A 20,891-nucleotide genomic window follows, 5' to 3' on the forward strand; every position below is an offset into this window, starting at 1 on the left:
ATGCTTTAAACATCAGAAGCAATCTTAGATAGCCTTGAAAAGTGCATGTATGCTGATATTTGTTGGTACAGGCTTATGACTGGTTGTGTGAAACACTAAGTATCTTTACTGCTTTTAAGATGGATTTTTATAAATCCATGAAAGAATTAGTAATGTAGGGTCTCTGCAGTAGCAAGGGGCTTAGCTTGTAGGAGAGAGGGATGCTGAACAGAAATAAAAGAATGTTCTCTCTCGTTGGATTCTTTCAATATTTTGCTGACCCAACCTCTCGAAGCAGCAGGAGTTTCTGGTAGTACAGGTTTGCTTCTGTGGGAGGAGGTGTGATCTGTAGAAGAACAGTAGAAGACACAGCTCTTTCAGGGTCAGTCTGACACAGCTGTTACCAATGGCATCACTGCCTCCAGGGCTACCTGTTCCTTAGGAGACTCACTCCTCTGTCCATTTTTCTCACAGTTCCTCATTTCAGTGCCACATTCTGTATTTACAAAGCAGCATTGCATCCCCAGCTCTGTTTCCCCATGCACCAAATGAAGCATGCTTGTCTGAGCCATTGCTCGCCTTGGAAAAAGAAGTCTTAGTGGTGGTCTCTAGCAGAGGGTGTGTTTTCAACAGGGCCTTGCATTCAGTAGATCCCAAGAGCTCTTCTGAGGTTTTGTGTATGCAACATTGCAGCTGTTCCTTCCTTTGGTGAACTGATAAATTTACAAGCTGCCATGCAGGTGAACCAATGTGGATATGAATTTTGTAGTCCATGATGTTCAATGCTTGCTCTTGTTGATGTGACTGAGCGCATTTAAGTGTGCAGTGAGTGCAGTAAGGTTCAGGGAAAATGAAAAGGCGCGCTTCTGCCTTTCCTCTGCCTGGCAAGAGGAACTGCAAAAAACTTTAACCTCAACAATGAATTGTATTATGAAGCTTTTTCAGGACGTTCGTTTCCCTTTGGAATGCACTTTAGCTGGAAAAGTAGGTGATTTTTCAAGTAAATGCTCATGCAGCTATCTCTGTAAAAGTACATGTGCTTTTCTAATGCATGAGCTTTTTATGTTTGTTTAATAATGGTTGTTCTTCATGATGGCATTTGCACACGTTGCTGCCTGTGGTCCCATGTGAGAGCATTAAAAAGTCAAAGAGCTATTACTGCCTACATTTCCTTTTTTGTTGATAGCAAGATACGTTGCGGTTATTGATAAACTTACTTCTTGCTCAGATTATAAATTACGTTTTTTCAACAAATGTGGTGAAAAAAACTTACTTACGCCCATTTAAATGGTGATCCCACTGAAAAAAACCTGTCAATTTTCCTGTGTTGGGAAAACATTTTCTGGCCCATGTCGGGTTTTGAATTGTCAAGATTTTAATGCAGCTTGATGGAAAAGATTTAATCCTTTATATTGATGGACAGTAGAAGTCTCCTCTGCCTACAGGAGAGTAGTAATTCTGACTGCCTTTTTCAGACCTTTTGCTGCAATGTCTGTAGTAAGGACAGTAAGCTGTAGATATCCTTGAACCTTTTAATAGCGTGATTATGGATTTGCATATGATTATGTTGAGGACCACATGAGATAAATGGACATCAGCAAGTGCACACATTTATTTATGGAAGAAAGACCGCATAGACAAGGGATGGCAGAAATCTCCTGGATAGTTAAAAGCTCTCCACTGGTGACTTTTGGTTTGCTTGTGTATGTTTGTTGCAGTAAATGTCTCAAATATTTAGGCTGTCTCACACATTGTGAAGCCTATGCAAAGGTACCTCTTGGGGGATGGATGTGGAACTGTTCCAGGACAAAGCTTTTAAGCAGTGCAACCAGAGCCAGAGATAGGGTGTTCATCCTTGGCCTCACATCTGTGGGCAAAATAAGTAAAGGTAAATGCTGGAAGCATTTAGAGGAGAGGTTGGCACATTTTCAGAGGTAGCGTTGTAGATTTTTTTTTTTCCCCTCAGGTTTATGACATTGGAAGTTTAATAGGAACTGGAAGATGCTGCCTTTCAGAGAAACAAGCAAATCGGCAGTTGAGAAGTGTCTTGCCTGTGTACACACAGGTACTGAGTTTAGACTCAGGAAAGACAGGAGCTGGAATATGTTCTATTCACAGATGTGTCTCCAACTTGTTTTGTGTACTAGCTCCCAGCCACACGCACTTCTTGCTGTGTTGCCTTCTGGTCATCGTGTTGTAAATCGCTGAGCCCTGTTTTATAGGTTTCCTTTATCCTCTGGGATCATAGGCTTGTTCAGGAAGGGATAGTAACGTGTCATACATAGTCCACCCTTACGCTGAAAGCAGGGTCAGCACTTGATCCAAACCATGTTGCTTGGAGCTCTTTCCCTTTGGATCTTGAAAGCTTCGATGGGTGGAGATTCCACAGCTTATCTGGGCAGCCTGTCCTGTTGCTTAAGTTATCTTTAAGACTGTTTCAGGTCTCAGTTTACTTAGTCTCCCTTTGGAGGCTGTCCTTCAAATCACTCATTCAGCAACATGAATGTCAAGCAGTTGCAACCTGCTCATTGTCTTGACAAAATGATGCTAAAGATTCTCTCAAATTCTGCTCTTTGTGTGGTGTCAGACCTTCATTCAGTGTCAGTCTGCTGTTCATCCCAAATCTGTTCCCTGTGCTGCCCGTACTGCAGTGACTCACATTAAGACTCTACTTCATTAGCTGCCTTTGTAGTCTAGGCTTTTAAATGTTAAACCATAGCTGTATCATCAAAGATGATCCAAATGCACCTTGCTGAATTATCAGGTGGTGATTCTAAACATCATGGCGTAATCTATCAGGGCAATTTAGCAACTACTGCATATCAGGTGCTTGCCCTTGGTCAGTTTTTTACTGTGGTTTTGTTTTTTTAAAAAAAATCATACTGTGAATTACAGTTCTTGCTGGTACTTCTGTTGTTTTATTCTCTGTTTAGCAAAATACTCTGCTATCCTGCTTCAGCTCATAGAGCAAAAGGTAACAAAAGGTCCTTACACTGATGGATGCTTTGTTTTCATGGGTGATTAATGTGTGTTCTTACAGTATACCACCTTTCTGAATACCATTCATTGATTCTTCAAAACAAGGAGAGTAGTTTTAAAGTGTCTTTGTCAAAATATATCTGACTTCTTTGTTATCTGAAAATGGCAATCCTTAATAATCTGAAAATGGTGTTTTCCTCATTTAACACAGTCAAAAGAGAAATAAAGGAGCAGGTTTTAACTCAGTTTTTTTTCAAATTATTGTTCTAAAATCTTCACTAAAAAATCACTACTTGTCTAAGCTGTAAGAACCCCAGTAATTTTCTGGAATCTTACTGGTAATAGAAAAGCTTGATCTGTTTTCTCTTTTTAATATTTCTGCTCTGGAAAACAGTTTTACATAAATGTTGAAAATAACATAGAGCTCCTGTATCTATAATCAGTAAGGCATTTTTCCAGGTTGACATCAGAGTCAGGACTTGAAAAGGAGCCATACTGGTGCAGGGTCAGTTTGAGTATTCCTCTGTCACGCTCCTGCGACTTACAGGTACATGTCAGAGAAAATGCACCGTACAAAGGCTGGTCACGTGAATCTTACTGTCTTTGCTTTAGCACAGGCCATGCCACTTAAATGTTTGTACCATGTTCTCCATTCCTGTGGCATTCTAGTATACACACACTGATGGAAACAAATTGTTGCACCTTCTGAAAAGTTGTAATACTAAATCTGCAACTGCGCGTGTTTAGGTCTGCACATGCCACGTCTTGGAAGATGCTGGACTGGGGTTTAAAAGCATTGGTAGACCCAAGCTACTTCATCTATTTGGGCACATTTCCCGTACCATCAGCAGCATGTTCTGTAGCATTGTTATTATCTGGGATTTTCCAGTACTCGGGATACCTTCATTTTCTCATTACATAAGATAATGGAAAGTTGATTGTATTCAGATCTTATTTACGGAGTCTTTTAAAGATACTTGGAATAATTGAATGTGGTAGGCAAGTAACAAGTCCTTGATGCTGAATTCTCATGTGGAAACTCAAGCAGATACAATAGAATAGATCAGGTTTATGGGTCAGTTGTTGTGCAGGTGGGAACTAAACAGTGTTTATGGTATAGCTGGGAAATAGCTGAAAGTGACTTGGTTTTGTGGGTTTTTGTGTAATAGAAAAGGAAGCATTGTGACACAAATTGATTAATGAGTTGAACCAGAGAGAGAAGGAAGATGAGGAAGGCAGGGCTTGAGGAGAAGAGTGACAAGGCTTTGTGCTTTTTTGGCTGTTTTTTTGTTTTGTTTTGTGGGGGTTTTTTTGACATTTATTTTAAAATTTGCTGTCATATGAGGAATGTGTATCTTAACTTTAGAAAGCATTTCACTATTTTATATATAACAAATGTAATTCCTTTGTGAATAAAGGACCCTGTTTCAGTATCATAGCTCTTCTTTTGCAGATAGATCCTTAATACATACGGCACTTAAAGATAAGTGACTGAATAATTTGGGTAGATATTGTGTAGGAGGTTGTTTTCATATTTAAATATCTTGATGCAGTTAAACAATTGTTTCAAAGGTACAGGCACAAGGTCTTGAATTGATGTTTACATATTTGCCCTGAGCTGAACTCCTGCGGAATTTTATTATTCAGATTAACAGGTGAATGCTTTATGTTATAAACTGCTTAAAGTAGAAATCTGGTGAAAATCAAAGCCACCTGTCTCAAACAAGCAAACAATACACTTTTATCTCCCCATTAACTCAAATTAAAATGTATCAGGCATGTAAAGGGTTTACTGGATATAGGGTAGAATAGTCTGCATTTGCTTAATTGCTAGCAAGTAATAACAGGAGAAGGAAGTATGTCCTAACAGCTTTTTGGTTTCATAAATTACATTCTAAACACAACCAATTCTATTGATTGCTTTCTTTGAGGTCTATGTTGTAAGCAGTCAGTAGCATCTTTAGGGCAAACAAGTCTTATTGCATTAAGTAATAGGAGTATCACATTGCACCTTTTTTCTGCTTGATGCTCATTTTTTGTGTTGCCTATGCCTTTCATTTTACCTTGTTACAGTCCTAATTTGTTAGTGTGTCCACATTTGGTAAAGTTGTTAAGCCTTAGTTAAATTTATGCTCTGTAGAGCTGTCACATGATTCTAAACATGAACTGAGAATGGTGCAGATTTGGGGTACTGTAAAGTCTAATAAAGCAACCCAGTCTGGTAGGTTAGAGTGAGATGAAGTAAAATATCGGCATGTCTGTGAACTACTGAGATGTAATATTTAATATAAACCATACCAACAATTTTTCATTCTTTTCTTAATACCTGAAGTAACAGCATGCTCAGCCGTGACAGGCTAGTCATATGGATCATGGGAAGATGCAGCTTGTAGCGATAGGGTGTCACGCTCTTGATAAAAATTTACTGTGGATTCAGAAATGACTCTGTGAAGCTGAGGCTGGTAGAAAGTATATCTATCCTTGCTGAGGATATTATACATTATAATGTATTCTGTGTCCTCAGCATAGGTGAAATGAGTAACTTAATGGAATGAAGTCACATCTGACCCAGAGAAAAGGAATATAGCAGTGTACTAGATTGCATCCTGCTGGGTTAATGTTGAGAGGGCTTTCTTAACCTCCTCAGTTCCTTATACTCTTGGAGAAGATGACAGTGCAAACTTATTTTTTTTAATCCAATACAAAATGAATTAAATTAGCGCTTATGAATAAGTTAAGAAATGTGTACGGTATCGTGTTTGACCTGTGGGTTTCTAAAAACAAAATACATAATTATTAGTTTGCAATGGGTTAAGTTTTACTGGATTTTTAAAACATTTTGCTGTCATCTCCTACCTCTAGCAGTATTGCTGGTTCATTAAGTGTCTTCTGTTGTAAAGCATTCTTTGATGCATAGTTTTGACCAGACTCAAGCTGACTTTAATTTTGTAGGATTACATGGAGATATTTTTTTTTATTGGTTGATTGTTAGGCTAGTACACGCTTGCATCAGTTGCTAGTGAAGTCCTGGATGGTCAGCTTCAGTTGAAGAGTTAGAAGCCAATATCAGAACAACACAATAGATTAGAGTAGTTCGGATTTTAATAGTGAGAATGATGAAAAAGAACCACAAGAGTTTTGAGTGTGTGTACACTGTGAGTGGAATACAAAGGGTAGATTGCATACTCATAAGAACATTTAGGACAATGCTTCTGCCTAAAAAGGTGGGTTTGTCTTCTTACTCTCTACTTGTGAACATTCTTGCTCTCTCCCTTTTGTTGGTGTTAGTGTTTGTGGAGCTGTGTGGTAGGTCATGTCATGTCATCTCACTGAAGAGCTGAAGCTAACCCCTTCAGACAAAAATAAATTATCTGCAATGGGATGAGATGGATAGAATGTGTCATCCAAGTGTATTTATGGGTGCTTGTATTATGTAAAGATTTCTATAAAATTGGTATGGTGACAGTTAGGGATTTCATAGATGACAATCAAGGTTGGAAACAGTATGGGGCTGAAAAAGATGAGAAATGTTTTAAAGATGGGGGCAGACACCCTAAAGACATCTGTGGGTTTGGGATTTTTAAATTATAGGCTTCAAGCCTCCGGTTCCTGCCTTTGATAGCATAAAGGCAATAGTACTATGCCTTAATACAGCAAGCGCTGTCATATTTTGCCTAGTGTGACCCTTTATTTGCACTCTTTAGTATCTGATGGCCACAAGCAATGTAGAGAGTGTCTGGTAAGTGGTGTGATTTCTAGGGATCCTGGAGGGGGCAGGGAGCATGTTGCAGTTTCACAGATAGCTCCTTCGGTGGCAGAAGAGGCTATAGTAGTCCTGTAGATACGCTACATGGTAGATCCTTCTGAGATGGTTGTAGTGTAGCTGACAATCCTAATTGTTCATTCATATCAGTGTAGTTTACCATGTATCTCCATAAATATTTGCCTCAGCCCTGTGAGGTGTGGAAAGACTAGTTCTGTGTTGAGTCTTCCTTCTTTTGTTCATGTGTTGGCTGTCACTCTGGTAAATGATTAAGAAAAACAAAAAAACACAATAGGATGAAGAGTCAAAATAAGACAGTTTCAAGCTTCTTAGACTTTAGTGCCCTGTTCCTCCTTGTTACTCTCCGTTTCTGCCTTTCATTGTATGCATCTGTATATGGTGAATGAGATGTGCTATACCAGGTGTTGCAAGTCACTATCTTTTGCTTTAGCTTTTACCAGATCCGTGCATCTATGAAAATTCCTCCAAGAATTCCACACAAATTAGAAGCTAGCTTGTTACATGCAACTGGTAAGTGCAAAAACTTTTAGTAAATGAAGTCATTATCTTGCTTGCTAACTAAGGGAGCATAATTTTTGTCTTATATTGTTACAACTAATATAAAAGTGGTTTTTTATTTTGTTATTAACACAACAAAAATACTTACTGTTTCATGATGACCTGCTGCAAAGCTAGCTTGTTCTTAGCAATGAGACTTAAAAGTTGATTACAGAATTCGTGTTACTGTTTTTCTTCTGTTAACTTCCTTTGCTGATATCAAAACATGGTGATTCCTTTATATAGTGTTCTCTGTTTTTTCCACTGATCTGCTCAGTTTTCTCCATGTTTCAGGCTAAGATAACCAGGGGCAGATCACATTTAAGTAGATACCTTGAAGTAGTGGAGAACTTCAGATACAGACTCTTAGACAGATTACTAAGCCCATTTTTTTCTGAAAAGAAGGTTTTGAAAGAATCCAGCCTTGCTGTTTTCAAACTTGCTGTCTTGCTGTCCAGTGGCAAAGCTGAAAATTGACTTAACCTCCTGAACGGAATTACCCACTTCCTCATCTTTTTTCTTTTATTAACCTGGCACTCACTTTTGGTTTCTTTGTCCAGGCAAACTGAACCTGGAGAAATGTGTTAGTGCTCTCCTAATTCTGTGAAGCCTGCACCTCAGCATGCTGTAAAAACATGAAAAACAGTAAATGAATTAAGTTTTCTAATATCAGGTGGAATTCTTGGAATTGCAAGGAAGAAACACGTACTACAGTCTGAGAAAATGTGATATGAGATTACTGAAACCTGAAACCTGCATTTTTGAGGCTATTTTAAAAGTAACTCTGAGTAGAGCAACAATGTAGATACTGAATTTTAGTCAAGCTTCCTGAATATTTCTTGAATTTGTGTGAAATAAATCTTGTGAGCCAAGATTACTCCACTTCAAAGGCAAAGTTCAGTGTGGCTGAGAGAATTTAGCTCTGCTAAATGATCCTTTAGTAAAACATACTTTTTAATAGTGTCACTTAGTGATATGTTTAATATTGGTGGAAAAAAAAATATCTATTTCATAGTATATTTTAGTCTCAGTTATTTTTTCAGAAAGCTGCAATGTTAGTAAATTGTGGCGTATGTGTTAGCTCTTTTGTTACTAGGCATAAAGGATGTGAACATTGAGACTGCAATTTGATGTGAGTTTAGATGATTAGCAGTGCTGTTGGGAAAAAAAAATCAGCCCATGATTCCCCCTGGCTGCTCCTTCTTACTTTTATATTGCTCTGTGCTTTATTGACACGAGCATCTGATTTGACAAGCAGCTATTTTACAAAAAAACAACCCCTCCAAACCCAGGAACTGTTGCTTGTTGACCATAGAGGAAGCTGGACAGGAGCCTACAGCTCTCACTTGAGAGTGATGTCCTGTGTTGGTCAGGTACTTCTTCCTATACTTTTCTATTTATCTCTTGTTCTACCTTCCTCATACTTAGCTGTTCTATTCCCTTTGACAGTGTGTAATGGTTTTCCCACTCCAGTCCAAATAATTTTGCCTACTTCTGGCACTCCCTAGCCTCTGCACGAGTCACCTGCAGTTTCCTTTACCTTAGCTGTGTGTTTTCTCTCTCCCACAGGCTATTTGATCTCTCTCTTCCTTCTGTTTCCCCAAGTCGAATATACAGTGTCAGTTTCTCCCTTCTCCCTGTTCCTTTGCATCGCCTTGCCCAGCCCTTCCAATCTTTTTATGAGATCCCACGATAATGTAAATCCAGTTTTCTTCCATTTCTGTTTCCCGTGTCCTTTAGTAGTTCACTAGAATTACTTGGGACCCAGAACAAGTGTCATTATAGATGCGACAGGGCAAGCCACTTGCTTTAGCTTCACCTTGTGAAGATCTCCTGGCAGTCTTGTAATTTGAAGGGAGATGTAGTCACGCTCTAGAAAGTTAATATGTAATTCTAGCCTGTATGAGGTTGTTTCAGGTTTGAGGCTGTTCTGAATGCCTTCTGTTAGAAACTTGTGGCTGTTTTTCAGAAGGAAAAAAAAAAAAAAGAAAAAAAGCCAAAAAAAAAAAAGCACAGGTTCGGAATGAAATGTCCATTTTTACGATATAAGAATAAATTTAATTCCTCACTATTTTTTCCCCTCTGTTGCGGAGATGGCTTTTTGTGTGGATAGAAGTCTAGAAATAGTCTTGGCCAGTCAGTGCATACTTGACTTAAAAAATATAGTAGTTCTGCCTTGTTGACTTCACATTTGTGAGACCTTGCTCCCCATGTAGATGTGGCTTAGCCTGTTCTGGCATTAACTTTTCCCCTTCAACTCCTGTCTCACTTCTGAGGTTGCTGTTTCACGTTACACTGAAGTCAGCAGAACTGAGCGAGGGCTGTAACTCAGAGTTGGATGCTGCATAGGAAGTGGGACCTTGGCCACGTGTCTCCGTTGCTTCTTTTGTATCGACAGGAGTACAGGAGTGGGAGATACATTTTGCTGATGCTATGTGGTTCTATCAGATTACATGTCGTGTGAAACCATACCCCACTCTGCCCTTCACCTGTAAGAGATGACACGGATACAAGCTGAAAGTGGCATTTTATATAGGGAAATTAGACCTTAATGATTCAGACTTTGTAAGTATTTTGTCCAGGACACCTAAATTGATAGTATGTATGAAAGCATTTCAGCAAAATCCTGTATTTTTTGTTTCTAGTTTCTGAAAGGAAGTTGAACTAATACAGAGTGGGAATGTTTGCCAGATACAGTGTTTTTTCCATCAGAGGCCTGTAGACCTCAAATCTGTAAGGTGCAAACTCTGAAGATCTTTTTTTTTTTTCTTTTGTGCATTCCTTTGAAGTAATTTATTAAGAAGAATCAAAGGTTTTTAAAAAAATGTTTTGCACCCCCATTTGCACAATTTCTAAGACACTGTGTTCTAGAAGAGGTTAATGTTGTTGACCCTGCTTGTAGAGGAGTTGTAATAAAGTATCAGTATTACTACTACTACTTCTGTTCATCCAGATTCCATCTTTTATGTGTTGTTTCACAGGATAGTGCCTGTCATATTTCCTGTGTGATAACTCCTTGCTAATATGCTAAACACTTCCTCAGTATTCCTCAAATATTGCTATAACAAATAACTGTTTTAAACTGTTCCCTTTCTCATTTCTTCTACCAGTGTTTTAACCTTTCTTTGGCAAAGAGTTCCCCAACTATTTATTGCACTTTTCTGAACTCTTTTTGATGAGCAGCCTCTGGACTGAATGCGGAAGTGTTGCATTGAATGAGAAATGTAAGGTTCAGGTAGTACCCTTGGAACTGGTCTTGCCAGAGTAGGATGCAAAGATCTGGAAGGAAAGAGTGAACCACCTCTGCTCTTGATTAATTCAGTGGAGTGGTATATACCATTTAACCTCTTTGCGGCATCTGTAGGTACTTAAATTTTCAGTGTGGTTATACCTTGCAAACATGAATGCTAGATGAAACAAGACAGATTTAGGGTTTGTTTTTTTCAAAATGCCTAGACTGTCTTATTCCAATTTGGAACAAAGCAAAAATTCTTCAGGCCAGATTGAAGTTAAAAGCAAATTATATTAAAAATACTGATACAGTATTTCTTTAAAACACAATGCACTCCTTCAAACTCCAGCAGCTTCTGGCTGAAATGGAAACTGCTGATACTGTTGATGTTACAGTTGTAACACTGGTCAGGAAACTAACAGGAGTGATAGTTTCACTTCTTCACTGCTTTGGTTTTCCAGATTCTAGGCCAATTATATTAATACTTGTTTCTCTTTTCAGGTGCAGATCTTGCCTTTCCTGCTTCAATCCATGACAATGTAGTCTGCAGTAAAACATTTCAGATTCTTTACAAAAATGAGGAAGTTTCTGTGAACGATGTGATGATTTTCAAAATAAAAATGCTGTTAGATGAGAGAAAGGTAATCTGCCATTCAACTCTACTATATTTGGATAGTTAAATCTTCGTTATGTACAGTTTGGTCTAGTATAAATAAGAAAAGATTTCATGCTTCTACAATTTCTTTCTAGATTGAGGAGTCTCTTAATGAAATGAATTTTCTGCTAACGCTAGATTTACACTTCACGGATACAGACTACTCGTAAGTTTAAATACAGAAGATTTAATTAAAGCAACAATATTTGTTAACTTTAACTGATTAGATCTTTATTATATATAGATGTAGTGTGTTCATATTAGACATATAAATATAAGAGGGTAAAAAACAAATCCAATGCTGAAGTCTGTTAAGATTTCATAACTGGTTTGTCTTATTCTGGTATTTTTTTTTTATACTTTTTTTTTCTGGGGGAGATGTCATTGCATTCCGAAATACAGACCTGTGCTAAATTGCTATCCATGTCGGTTATTAATAACTTGCACTTTGAATATGATTGTTCTAATTAAATGTTGTTTTGGTTTAATTTCTTTTTAGACCAGATGACCTGAGCACACTACAGCCCATTAGTAGCCGAACCTTGAAGTTGCACTTTAACTTACACCGGGGCCTTCATCATTACGTCAATGTTATGTTTGATTACTTCCACCTTTCTGTCATATCAGTTATAGTTCATGCTTCTTTGGTTGCTCTGCATCAGCCATTGATAAGGTAATCTCTTGTTAATAAAATGCAAATAAGTTATTGAGTGTCCAGATGGAAATGTTATACAAATAGAATACATAGGAAGGAGTTAAATCTATGGCAAGTATAGTTTTCTTTATGGTGATTTTGGATTTCAGGGCCCAGAGGGATGAGAAACTTCTTGTTTTCAAAGGTACCTGGAACAAATATTTAGGTTGTTTTTGTTAGAAATAAGAGTATGTGGTGTAGAAGAGAGATAATACGCAAGACCAGAAAAGAGGAGTGTATTTATATGTATAAATATTTGTACATTTTCTTACTCACCAAGATAATCTGCTTGCTCTAGTTAGTGACTGAAATAGGTGCCATTAATACAAATAGGGTGTCTTGGGTTAGCTGTCTTCACAGTTTTCCATTACTACTGTAGTGGCAATGATGTCTGCAAATGATGCATTTGCCTTTTTCTAAAGTAAATGGAATATGAGAACTTCATTTTATATTTAAAAAAGCTTTTGCCTAATTTCTACTGAAGCCTTTTTATTTCATTGACTTGTGTCACCGTTTGCAATCCCTGTTTACCTCGCTTCTCTGTCTCAAAAGTAAGTGTGAAAAAGGGCCATACATTCAGTCACACATATGAAGCATGTTCTTTGCACAGCTTTTTCTTTAGCATACCTATCTTTGCCTTCATTCATAGTCTTCAAATATTCCATGTTACTTCCCCCAAGTTTCTTCATATTCAAATTCAGGCTGTGCCATAAACATCCAAAGCTTTTTAAAATATTGCCATTACTTGTCCCTGTCTACACATCATGGAAAGCTATGTCTCTGTGCATTTTGTTCTCTGCAGTAGGAATGTACTGGTTTGGAGAATTCAGCTGGCTTTTTTTCTTTCTTTATCGTCTTTTCCCCTCCAAGTTGGATTATTTTGGTGATGTGTTTTATGCATGGTTATATAGTAACTGAACTGCCACATCTGAAGGGATGGCACAGCATTATTTGGGAGAGGAACAAGTACTGAGGAGGTGGGAATTATCTTAAGCTAGTATTGTTGTTGACGACTTCATCTGATACAATAATGCACTTAAAGTAGCAGCATGTATGTAGTATAAGTTGTCATGCTGTACCACAGGTGAAATTCAGGCGTTTTACCTGTATTCATCCCACAGTTGTAGTGTTGAACTTCATTGTCAGAAAATGAAAAACAGGTTTTGTTACTAATTTTCAGTCAGAAATGTATTTGTTCCTTCTGACTTCTTAAGAGGTTGTAGAAAATGTGAGGGTTGTTATACATTTTCTCCTCTGTTTCTGGCTTTTCAAATGATGATACCATAATGCTATTTAATTTTAAACCTCAAGTTGATATAGCTTGTGTAAGCAGATACTGAAACAAAATAACTTATATGCTGCTTCCGTTACCTTTAAAGTAGAATGTTACTCGTGTTCTCAAAATTAGTTTAAGGATCCAAGTTGCCCTTTAAATCAGTTTGGGGTGGGGAGAGGAAGAAACCTTCACATTTAAGAGTGTTTTGTTTCTGCTGGGCTACACCGTATTGTGACACTTAGCAAATACTTTATAGGTGCCGTATCCATAACCCACTGGGTTTTCTGGAGCACCTCTTTCTGAAAAAGCTGAACATTGCAGACCTCACTCACCTTTCCTAGGTGACAGTTTGCTCCTCTGTTTGGGTCATGCTCATGTTATTGGCACCCCTTCCACTCCTAAAGGGTCATTTTTTGAGTATTTTCAGTTTCAGAGTAGCATCCAGGCTCACCTTCTCTTGGGAACAGTCAGTATTAATACTTCCCTTGAAAGAGAGGAGACAATTCCAGTTGGTTACAGCCCTGGCTGGCATTCTTTACAATCTACTCTTTATTAACCTGTCGTTGCTTATTTCTGCCTATTATCTAGAAGTCCACACTTTCTACGTTCATTCCTCTCACTCATTTTTCCTAGTTGTTTGTTCTCATAAGGCTACTGTTGCAGGATGCTCTGTCCTCCCAGGGGTTCAGGATGGGCTCTCCTCCTCAGTAGGCTGAGGTCAGGCATCCTTTAGGAGAACAGCAATGGTAATTTGTGTGACAGCTTTCCAACTGCTTGCTACTGTTTCACTTTTAAGAGGTAAAGTCCTCACAGCAAAGTTGGCAGAAAATGAATTCTTCTTACCTGTTAACAGTTCAAAATTTATCTCTATAGTGTAAACTTTTCAGGGACATTGTTTAAATTAGTTGAAGTTTGCTTTGCAAACAATGAGGAAGAGCTTGCACAGTCTCCTGGCACAGAGTCTGCTGATCTTCATGGTAAGAGATGGCAACGGAACAGTTGAGGGTAATAATCTCCTAAACTTCTCCAACTAGCTGGGGACATGCTTTGAAGAGAACTGCTTTAGAAGCCCTCCTCCCCTAGCACAGCACCAGAAACTAAACTGAGGTATCTGGGCTGTCCTGAGGGGTTTTAAAAGGGCAGCTCACCATGCTAGGAATTTCCAGAATCTTACTGAGAGTCCTTGTTTCTACTACTTTTCAAGAAAAATCAAGAATTTGTTTTAACTGTGATAGCTTGGTGACACATAGGATGTTCAAATTATCAGTTTGTTTGTGCTTTTTGCAGTTTTCCACGCCCAGTGAAGAATACATGGTTGAACAGGAATGCACCAGCACAAAACAGGGACTCTGTGATTCCCTCTCTTGAAAGTGTGGTCTTTGGCAATAACTACACAAAACAGTTATCAGCAGATGTAAGGATATATCAGTTTAAGACTTTATTTGTATTTTGTTGGGTGGTGTGAATTTTCTATTTTCTGCAGAAATACTACTTGATAAGAGTTACTTTGGTGTGCCATATGATATGGGAAATGAGAAAAATTGTTCTAAAAGGCTACGTTATATACTTCAGGAACAGGCAGATGGAAAGCTTATAATAATAAAGTGTTTAACCTTTTAAAATATATTGCAATCCATTGAAAATCACAAAAGTAACAGATGAAGTTTGTGAAAAGAGGCAGTATGCTTATCTGCTTTTTTAGTTATTCTGTTAACACTTCATTTATTGTACAGAATTAATATGTGCCTCATCTTTTTTTCTTTCTAGGGTTGCAGTTTTGTTGTTTCAGAGTCTTTCCTTAGCCATGCCTATAATTTCCACTCTACACTTTGTGCCAGTTTGCTGCTTGCTTTCAAAGGGTTACATAGCTATTTCATTGTGATAACAAAGGAGCTCCCCTCTTCTCACCGAATTGAACTGGGTATGTTGAGTTTAATAACATGCATCACTTCCCTGTGGATGCTTATTAAGAACAGCCCCCTTCTAGAATAAACTGGCATTGATTTCATATATTGTGTATATCTAAAATCTTTTTGTTCAAACTGAGCTGGACTTCAATCCAGAAAAAAAAAAAAAAGAAACAAGCACTGTCATGTTACTAATAAAATTAGGAGATAGCCTGAATTTATGAAAATATATTTTTTCTTTTTTGTCTCTATTTGCCCTGTTATTTCAAATCACTGTGTTTAGTTGTAAGAAAGTTAGAGAGACTCTTAATCCAAATAGCATGCTGCACTTCTTTATTATAAGGAAACGTATATTTGTATAAAAAATGGATCTCTGTAAGCTTGGATTTGAGGAGAATATTACAATAGAAACTTACCTGAAAAAAAGACCTACAAGAAGAAATTGCTGCTGGCTCAGTTTGTAGTGCAACTTTTTAAACAGATTTAGTTACCTAAGAATTAGGAAAAGATCTGAATAGACAAGAACTGTCTCTATAAAGCTGAGTAGTTAAAATATGCTCTCAGAGGAACTATTTCTTTACTAAAGTTAAAATTAAACTCTCATAGAAAGACATGTAAGTTCTATGGCCATAAAGACTTCTAGTAACTACATTTGATAAAAGTAACTGCAAAAATATTACATGACATTTAATGTATGGAAATATATGTTACATTTCTGTGGAATGCAAGTGTATTACAGAGCCTAGACTAAACTTGTGAACTAGGAGAGTGATGAAGGTAAAAAAGACAAGACATCAGCATTATAAAGGATGATTTAGACTTTTTTCCGTATCAAGAATATATACCTTTCTAGTCATGCGAAGTTCTATTTAAATCCAAAAACTAGATCTTTTGGAATTTACATTGATTGTAGACAGCATTTATTGATTTCCGTATTGTTTAATTTTCCCAATGTCAAAACTAAGCATTATGAAACAATAAGGTTGGAAATTGAGAAAAGAAAACTATTTTTAATATGTGATGTGGTCAGTCAGTGATTCAAAGAAAGAATATTTCACTTCTGTACTACAAAACACAAAGCAATTTTTTGGGAAAAAAAATATTTGAGGGAGGGGAGCGCATTACAAATCTGTGCATAGAAAAATAGCAGAAACTGAGTCCTTTTCTTTATAGAAGGAGAAATGCTGCTACAGTTATGGTGCAAAGACTATTTCTGTGCCAGTTATCTTAATCTTGATCTGGAGGGGAACACCCTGTTAAACGAATCACTCAACTTTCAGTCTTCCATTTAAGGACAAAATGTGCTTTTTTCCAAATAGAATCTGTTGGCGCTGTTGCTGTTGTAAGGATAGGCTTAGACTAAATCTTGAGACTTAAATGTTTTAAACAGGACCTTCAATTCCCCTGAAACATTCCTACAAAATAGGTATCTAATAGAAAAAAAGCCAGCCACTGAGATGCATAGTTGTGTTGTATCTTTCAAACCTCATTGAAGTCACCAAAAACATTCTCATAAGCTTCAGTGGAACTTGAGTCAGACCTTTTATAATTTCTGTGGGTAATTTAGCTTTCCTTTAGGAATGCAAGCTTGAACAGAACAGCTCAAAATAAATATATGAAGAGAACATGACTACTTATACTTAACAATCATTGTACATATTCTCCTGACAGTGTGTTTCCTGTGGGTTTTGGGGTTCTTTTTTAGTTTTTAAGTCTCTGCTGAAATTACTTTGTTTTCTTGTTTGTAAATCTTCTTTTCATTTATTTCAGTTATTTTGTGTATACATTGATTGGGACAATTGATATAATAAAAAGGACTAATAATGTAAATATGAATTATGCTACTACTACTCACCTTTTGCTCGTGAAAAATAACTAATGCCTATCATTAATGCTAATTTTTTCTAAAATCTATCAACAGTAAAAAGAAAAAAAACCACAGCTGTGTTTCTGTGATGTCTATAAAGAAATTGAAGCTCTCTGGACTTCACAAATTACACAGTTTTAATTTGCATTTATTTTTAATTTTTAGAATAAATGAACTTTTTTATAGTGGAGATTTTATGCATGAAGTTTAAAAGGGAATTGCAGAATAGAATCTCAAGTCCTGCTTAAATTCCAGAATCTTCACTTTTTTGTTTTAAATTATTATCTTTTTAATTTTTTTCTGCTGTTTGCTGTACTATTGCTCTGTCATATAATTTTAACATAAGACTGATCTTGCAGAAGCATGTGCAGACAACTGTTGGGACTCAATAACTGTAACTAAGCTTTTTAAGTATTACTGGTTTCAGGAAATAAAAAAATGCTAGCTTAATGTATATCACGAGTGATACCTAATCTAGAAGCTACACTAAAATTATATCCTTTCGTGTACTGATCTAACTGCACTAATTGCTAGGCTAGCAATAAGCTTTTTTACTAACTTAAAGGCAAATAATAAATCACAGATGAAAAAAGGAGTGTAGTAACTAGTCGTGTGTGTGCAATCCCTATAACTAGCCAAGGCCAGCATGCAGGTCCTTTATGAACGCCTTCTCAGAAGAAAATATCCACGAACCCAGAGAGACGCCTACCTAGGTATGTTTTCAAAGCAGGTGATATAACCCCTCAGATTTGTATTAATTCTATAAAATATTATATTCTTATTAATAATACAAAATATTACTTTCTTCTGTAAACAGGAACACTATATCACTATTTGGCCATAGTGAATGTTTGTTGAACTCACCTGAAGTCTGCAGAATTGAGCTACGTATTTCTAGGCTGAATATAGATAGTAAAATGAAAAATTATTACTGTTTTTTGGTTTAGTGTTGTTCTACTTTACTAAACAAAAATGACAGAAGAGTTTTGTCAGTTATCGCCATTTAAATGAAACAGCAAAAAATTACAAGTTCATTTAGTTCATCACAGACTCAATTTTTTAGATAATTAAAGACTAATAATTAAAGATACATCTTCCTGAGAAATCTTACTGGTTCTTCCAAACACTACACAAGACATTCTCAAGGCGTAAGGTGAATTTGTCAGTATCTAAATGGCCAGCTCTCCTCTTGGAGAGTGTTGGTGTTGGCCTGATGCTGGACAAAAGACAACAGTGTGGTTTAAGCACAAGGAAGTTTGTGATGGGAAAAGAATAAAATGGCAGTTCAGTCTCCTAGTAGGTCACCAGCTTAATCATCTGTAACTGCATTTTGGTTTTGTTTTAAAAAGACAACAAAACTATTTTTTAGCAGAGCCAGCAAAATTCATCAGGTCTTTTGCTGGGTGAACATGACTACTGTAGAATGTTAGCATTTAATTTCCTTTTGTCTTGTATTGTCTCTATTCTGTCCTCTTTTTTTTTTTTTTTTTTTTTTTTTTTTAAATACAACATTTTAGTGGGTTTTTCCATAATGATTTTAGACTTCAGTTTTAAATGTTCAAAGCTTATTCTCAATTGCAGTGTGACAAACATGATAAGTAATCAGTATTGTGTCTCATAAGTAAATAATTTATTTACTAATGAGAAAATCTGTGTGGCCACAGACACATCCAAAGTAGTATCATATCTTAAACTGTTTCCATATATTTTCAGAATAATTTTCATCAAGTACTGTTCAGCTAATACAGGTGTATTGTAATTTCCTTCAGAAACATTTTGAAACTTTTTTCTGAGAACTTCTTGCATTTCTGCAATTTGCATATTTTTTCAGAACTTTGAGTTGTGTGAGTTAATTTGGCATTAAGTTTAAGCCTAACAGATGCAATTAGTTGAAAATCAATACATACTTAAATCTAGGTGGTATCATTTGAAGACAGGCTGAGCAAACACACTGTTGCTGTTCTGTAACTATGGTCATTATCTGAATCATAAATTTATTAGTGTGGATTTCAAGGCATGGTTTTTTTGGTATATGTGTTCAAGAAACATTGTAGGGGTTTTTTTCCTTAATACTGTGTTTCAAAAATTAATTTCAATATAAATACTTGTTACAGACAAATTTAGGGTTTATAAATTGTTCTCTTGTTACTGGTACCTCAGATGTAGGAGGAGAACAAAACATAGTACTAAATTTTTATTTAATTGATCAGATTCCCTTAAGTAGACTAGGAATTATTAACAACATCTCACATGAAGGAATAAATGTTTTCTTTATAAGTCATTCGAGGTTCAGATCCGGATTAAGCCGCCATACCATGGAATATTGATTTGTTCTTAACATTGAGCTGTTGAGAGAAGGATCAATTAAAGAACAGTTTTATTTGCCTAAAATATAATTCCTCAGACAATTAAAGAATTGTATTTATGTTAATGTAGCTTGCAAATTAGGTAAATAATATACCTGTAGAAAAATGGTATTGGAATAAGGTATCTCTGGAAGATCTGAAGTAGAAGAGGAATTGTATTACCTTGGTTGTGAACAATGGCATTGCTGCTGAATAGCTGAGCAGCTCTCAGTGTATCATCTGCAAACTGTATCATCTAAATTACAGTATTTTCAAGTATAATTTTGAATGGAAAATTGGTATCCTTGACAAGGTATAAGTGATCATGATACTCAGTTGAAAACCTTTTTTTATTAATTATGTTCTGTCCTCAATCTCAGAAATTACTAAGAAATTATTTTAATGGGAGTTTATAATTTATTTAATTTATTTGATTTAAACTTGACTGTGGCACTTAATATGGCTTCAAGTTTTATGTCTTTGGTTCTTTTTTATCTTTTAAAATTGTTTAATTGTTTTGTGAGATAATTGGTTTTACTCTGCTACTTAGAAAGTACATCCTTCATGGATATGTCCTCTCATCTTTCCAGAAAACATAGATGTTGAAGTTCGTCTTACTGAATTGTGTGAAGAAGTAAAGGTACTTCCCCCTCCCCATGTATTAAATAAGTGGAATAACTATAGAAGCAAAGAATGCTGATTTCATACAGTAGTTGGGAATAAACTGTTTGTTTCAGTGACAACATCCAGGATGTTTTTTGCCAACACTTATTTCAACTTTTCTTCATTCAAAGAGACATTGTCTGACTAATTCCAAAATTGAACTATTCATCTGGTGGCTTGGTGTGTCAGTAGTAGCCATGGTAGCTTTTGTATATCATGCAACTTAAGATTGTAGAAAGGTGGGTTACCTGTATTAAAATCACATTTGGAATTTTCTGCATTTATAATTTGCATTCTTTGTTTTTGATATCAAATTTGGTATCAAATAACAACGTTAGAAGATCAGGCAGTAGCGGTAGGTTGGACAAAAGCAGATTCTCCAAGCGATCCCCTCATCTGGAAGGACTTGCCCTGATCCTGGCTGCTTCTTTTTTCCCTACGTTCTCAAGGAAACACTGTCTACTTCAGATTGCTTAGTGTCTCCTCAACTTTCTCCTTAGTTAGAACCAGCCCCAGCTAATTTCCTTGTCATGGAGAAGTTTGAAGGACAGGTTTTAAAACTTTTGAAAGATGGTCCATGCTTTCCTGCTGAGTGGACCATGTGCCCAGCTTTTGAAGAACAGTAGGCTTACCTTTCATTAGTGGTTTAGTAGTATGATTGCAAGGAAATGTAATACTGGTTTTAAAAGGGTATCATTTGTATAACTGGAGACAAAGCCAGCACAGTTAGCTCTCTATAGGCAACTAATAATCTTGCTGAAGTATGTATTTTTTCCATTTTCTCCTTTCTGTTTTGTGCAGTTCTTGTCAAAAGTTGCTTTTATTTCCACTTTTGCCTGCTAAGTTGGTGTTTCAATATTTGCAATCCTTTTTTCTATTTGCTCTTTCGCTAGAGTTGGGTCTTTACTATTTTTACTTTTTAAACCCTTTGCCTTGGTGCCTTATGTGCCTGCAATGAGTTTCTGAAAAACTA

General features: G+C 36.5%; 1 protein-coding gene across 3 annotated transcripts in view; it reads left to right on the forward strand.

Annotated features, from left to right (window-relative positions):
• Positions 1-20,891, forward strand: part of FAM135A (family with sequence similarity 135 member A) — a 94,284-nt gene that overhangs the window by 36,457 nt on the left and 36,936 nt on the right. The window contains exons 1-10 of one of the 3 annotated variants that reach the window (XM_037393176.1): positions 4,526-4,530; positions 5,584-5,586; positions 7,173-7,252; positions 11,013-11,152; positions 11,262-11,332; positions 11,666-11,839; positions 14,424-14,550; positions 14,904-15,057; positions 17,546-17,623; positions 19,846-19,895. In XM_037393176.1, the coding sequence (XP_037249073.1) occupies positions 7,195-7,252; positions 11,013-11,152; positions 11,262-11,332; positions 11,666-11,839; positions 14,424-14,550; positions 14,904-15,057; positions 17,546-17,623; positions 19,846-19,895 (852 nt within the window). In that variant the 5' untranslated portion in view covers positions 4,526-4,530; positions 5,584-5,586; positions 7,173-7,194. Of the gene's footprint in view, positions 1-4,525; positions 4,531-5,583; positions 5,587-7,172; positions 7,253-11,012; positions 11,153-11,261; positions 11,333-11,665; positions 11,840-14,423; positions 14,551-14,903; positions 15,058-17,545; positions 17,624-19,845; positions 19,896-20,891 lie in introns of those variants that run through there. The other 2 variants (XM_037393173.1, XM_037393174.1) reach the window with 2 other exon arrangements.

Source organism: Falco rusticolus, chromosome 6, assembly GCF_015220075.1.
Source record: "Falco rusticolus isolate bFalRus1 chromosome 6, bFalRus1.pri, whole genome shotgun sequence".
Classification (NCBI taxonomy): Eukaryota; Metazoa; Chordata; class Aves; order Falconiformes; family Falconidae; genus Falco; species Falco rusticolus.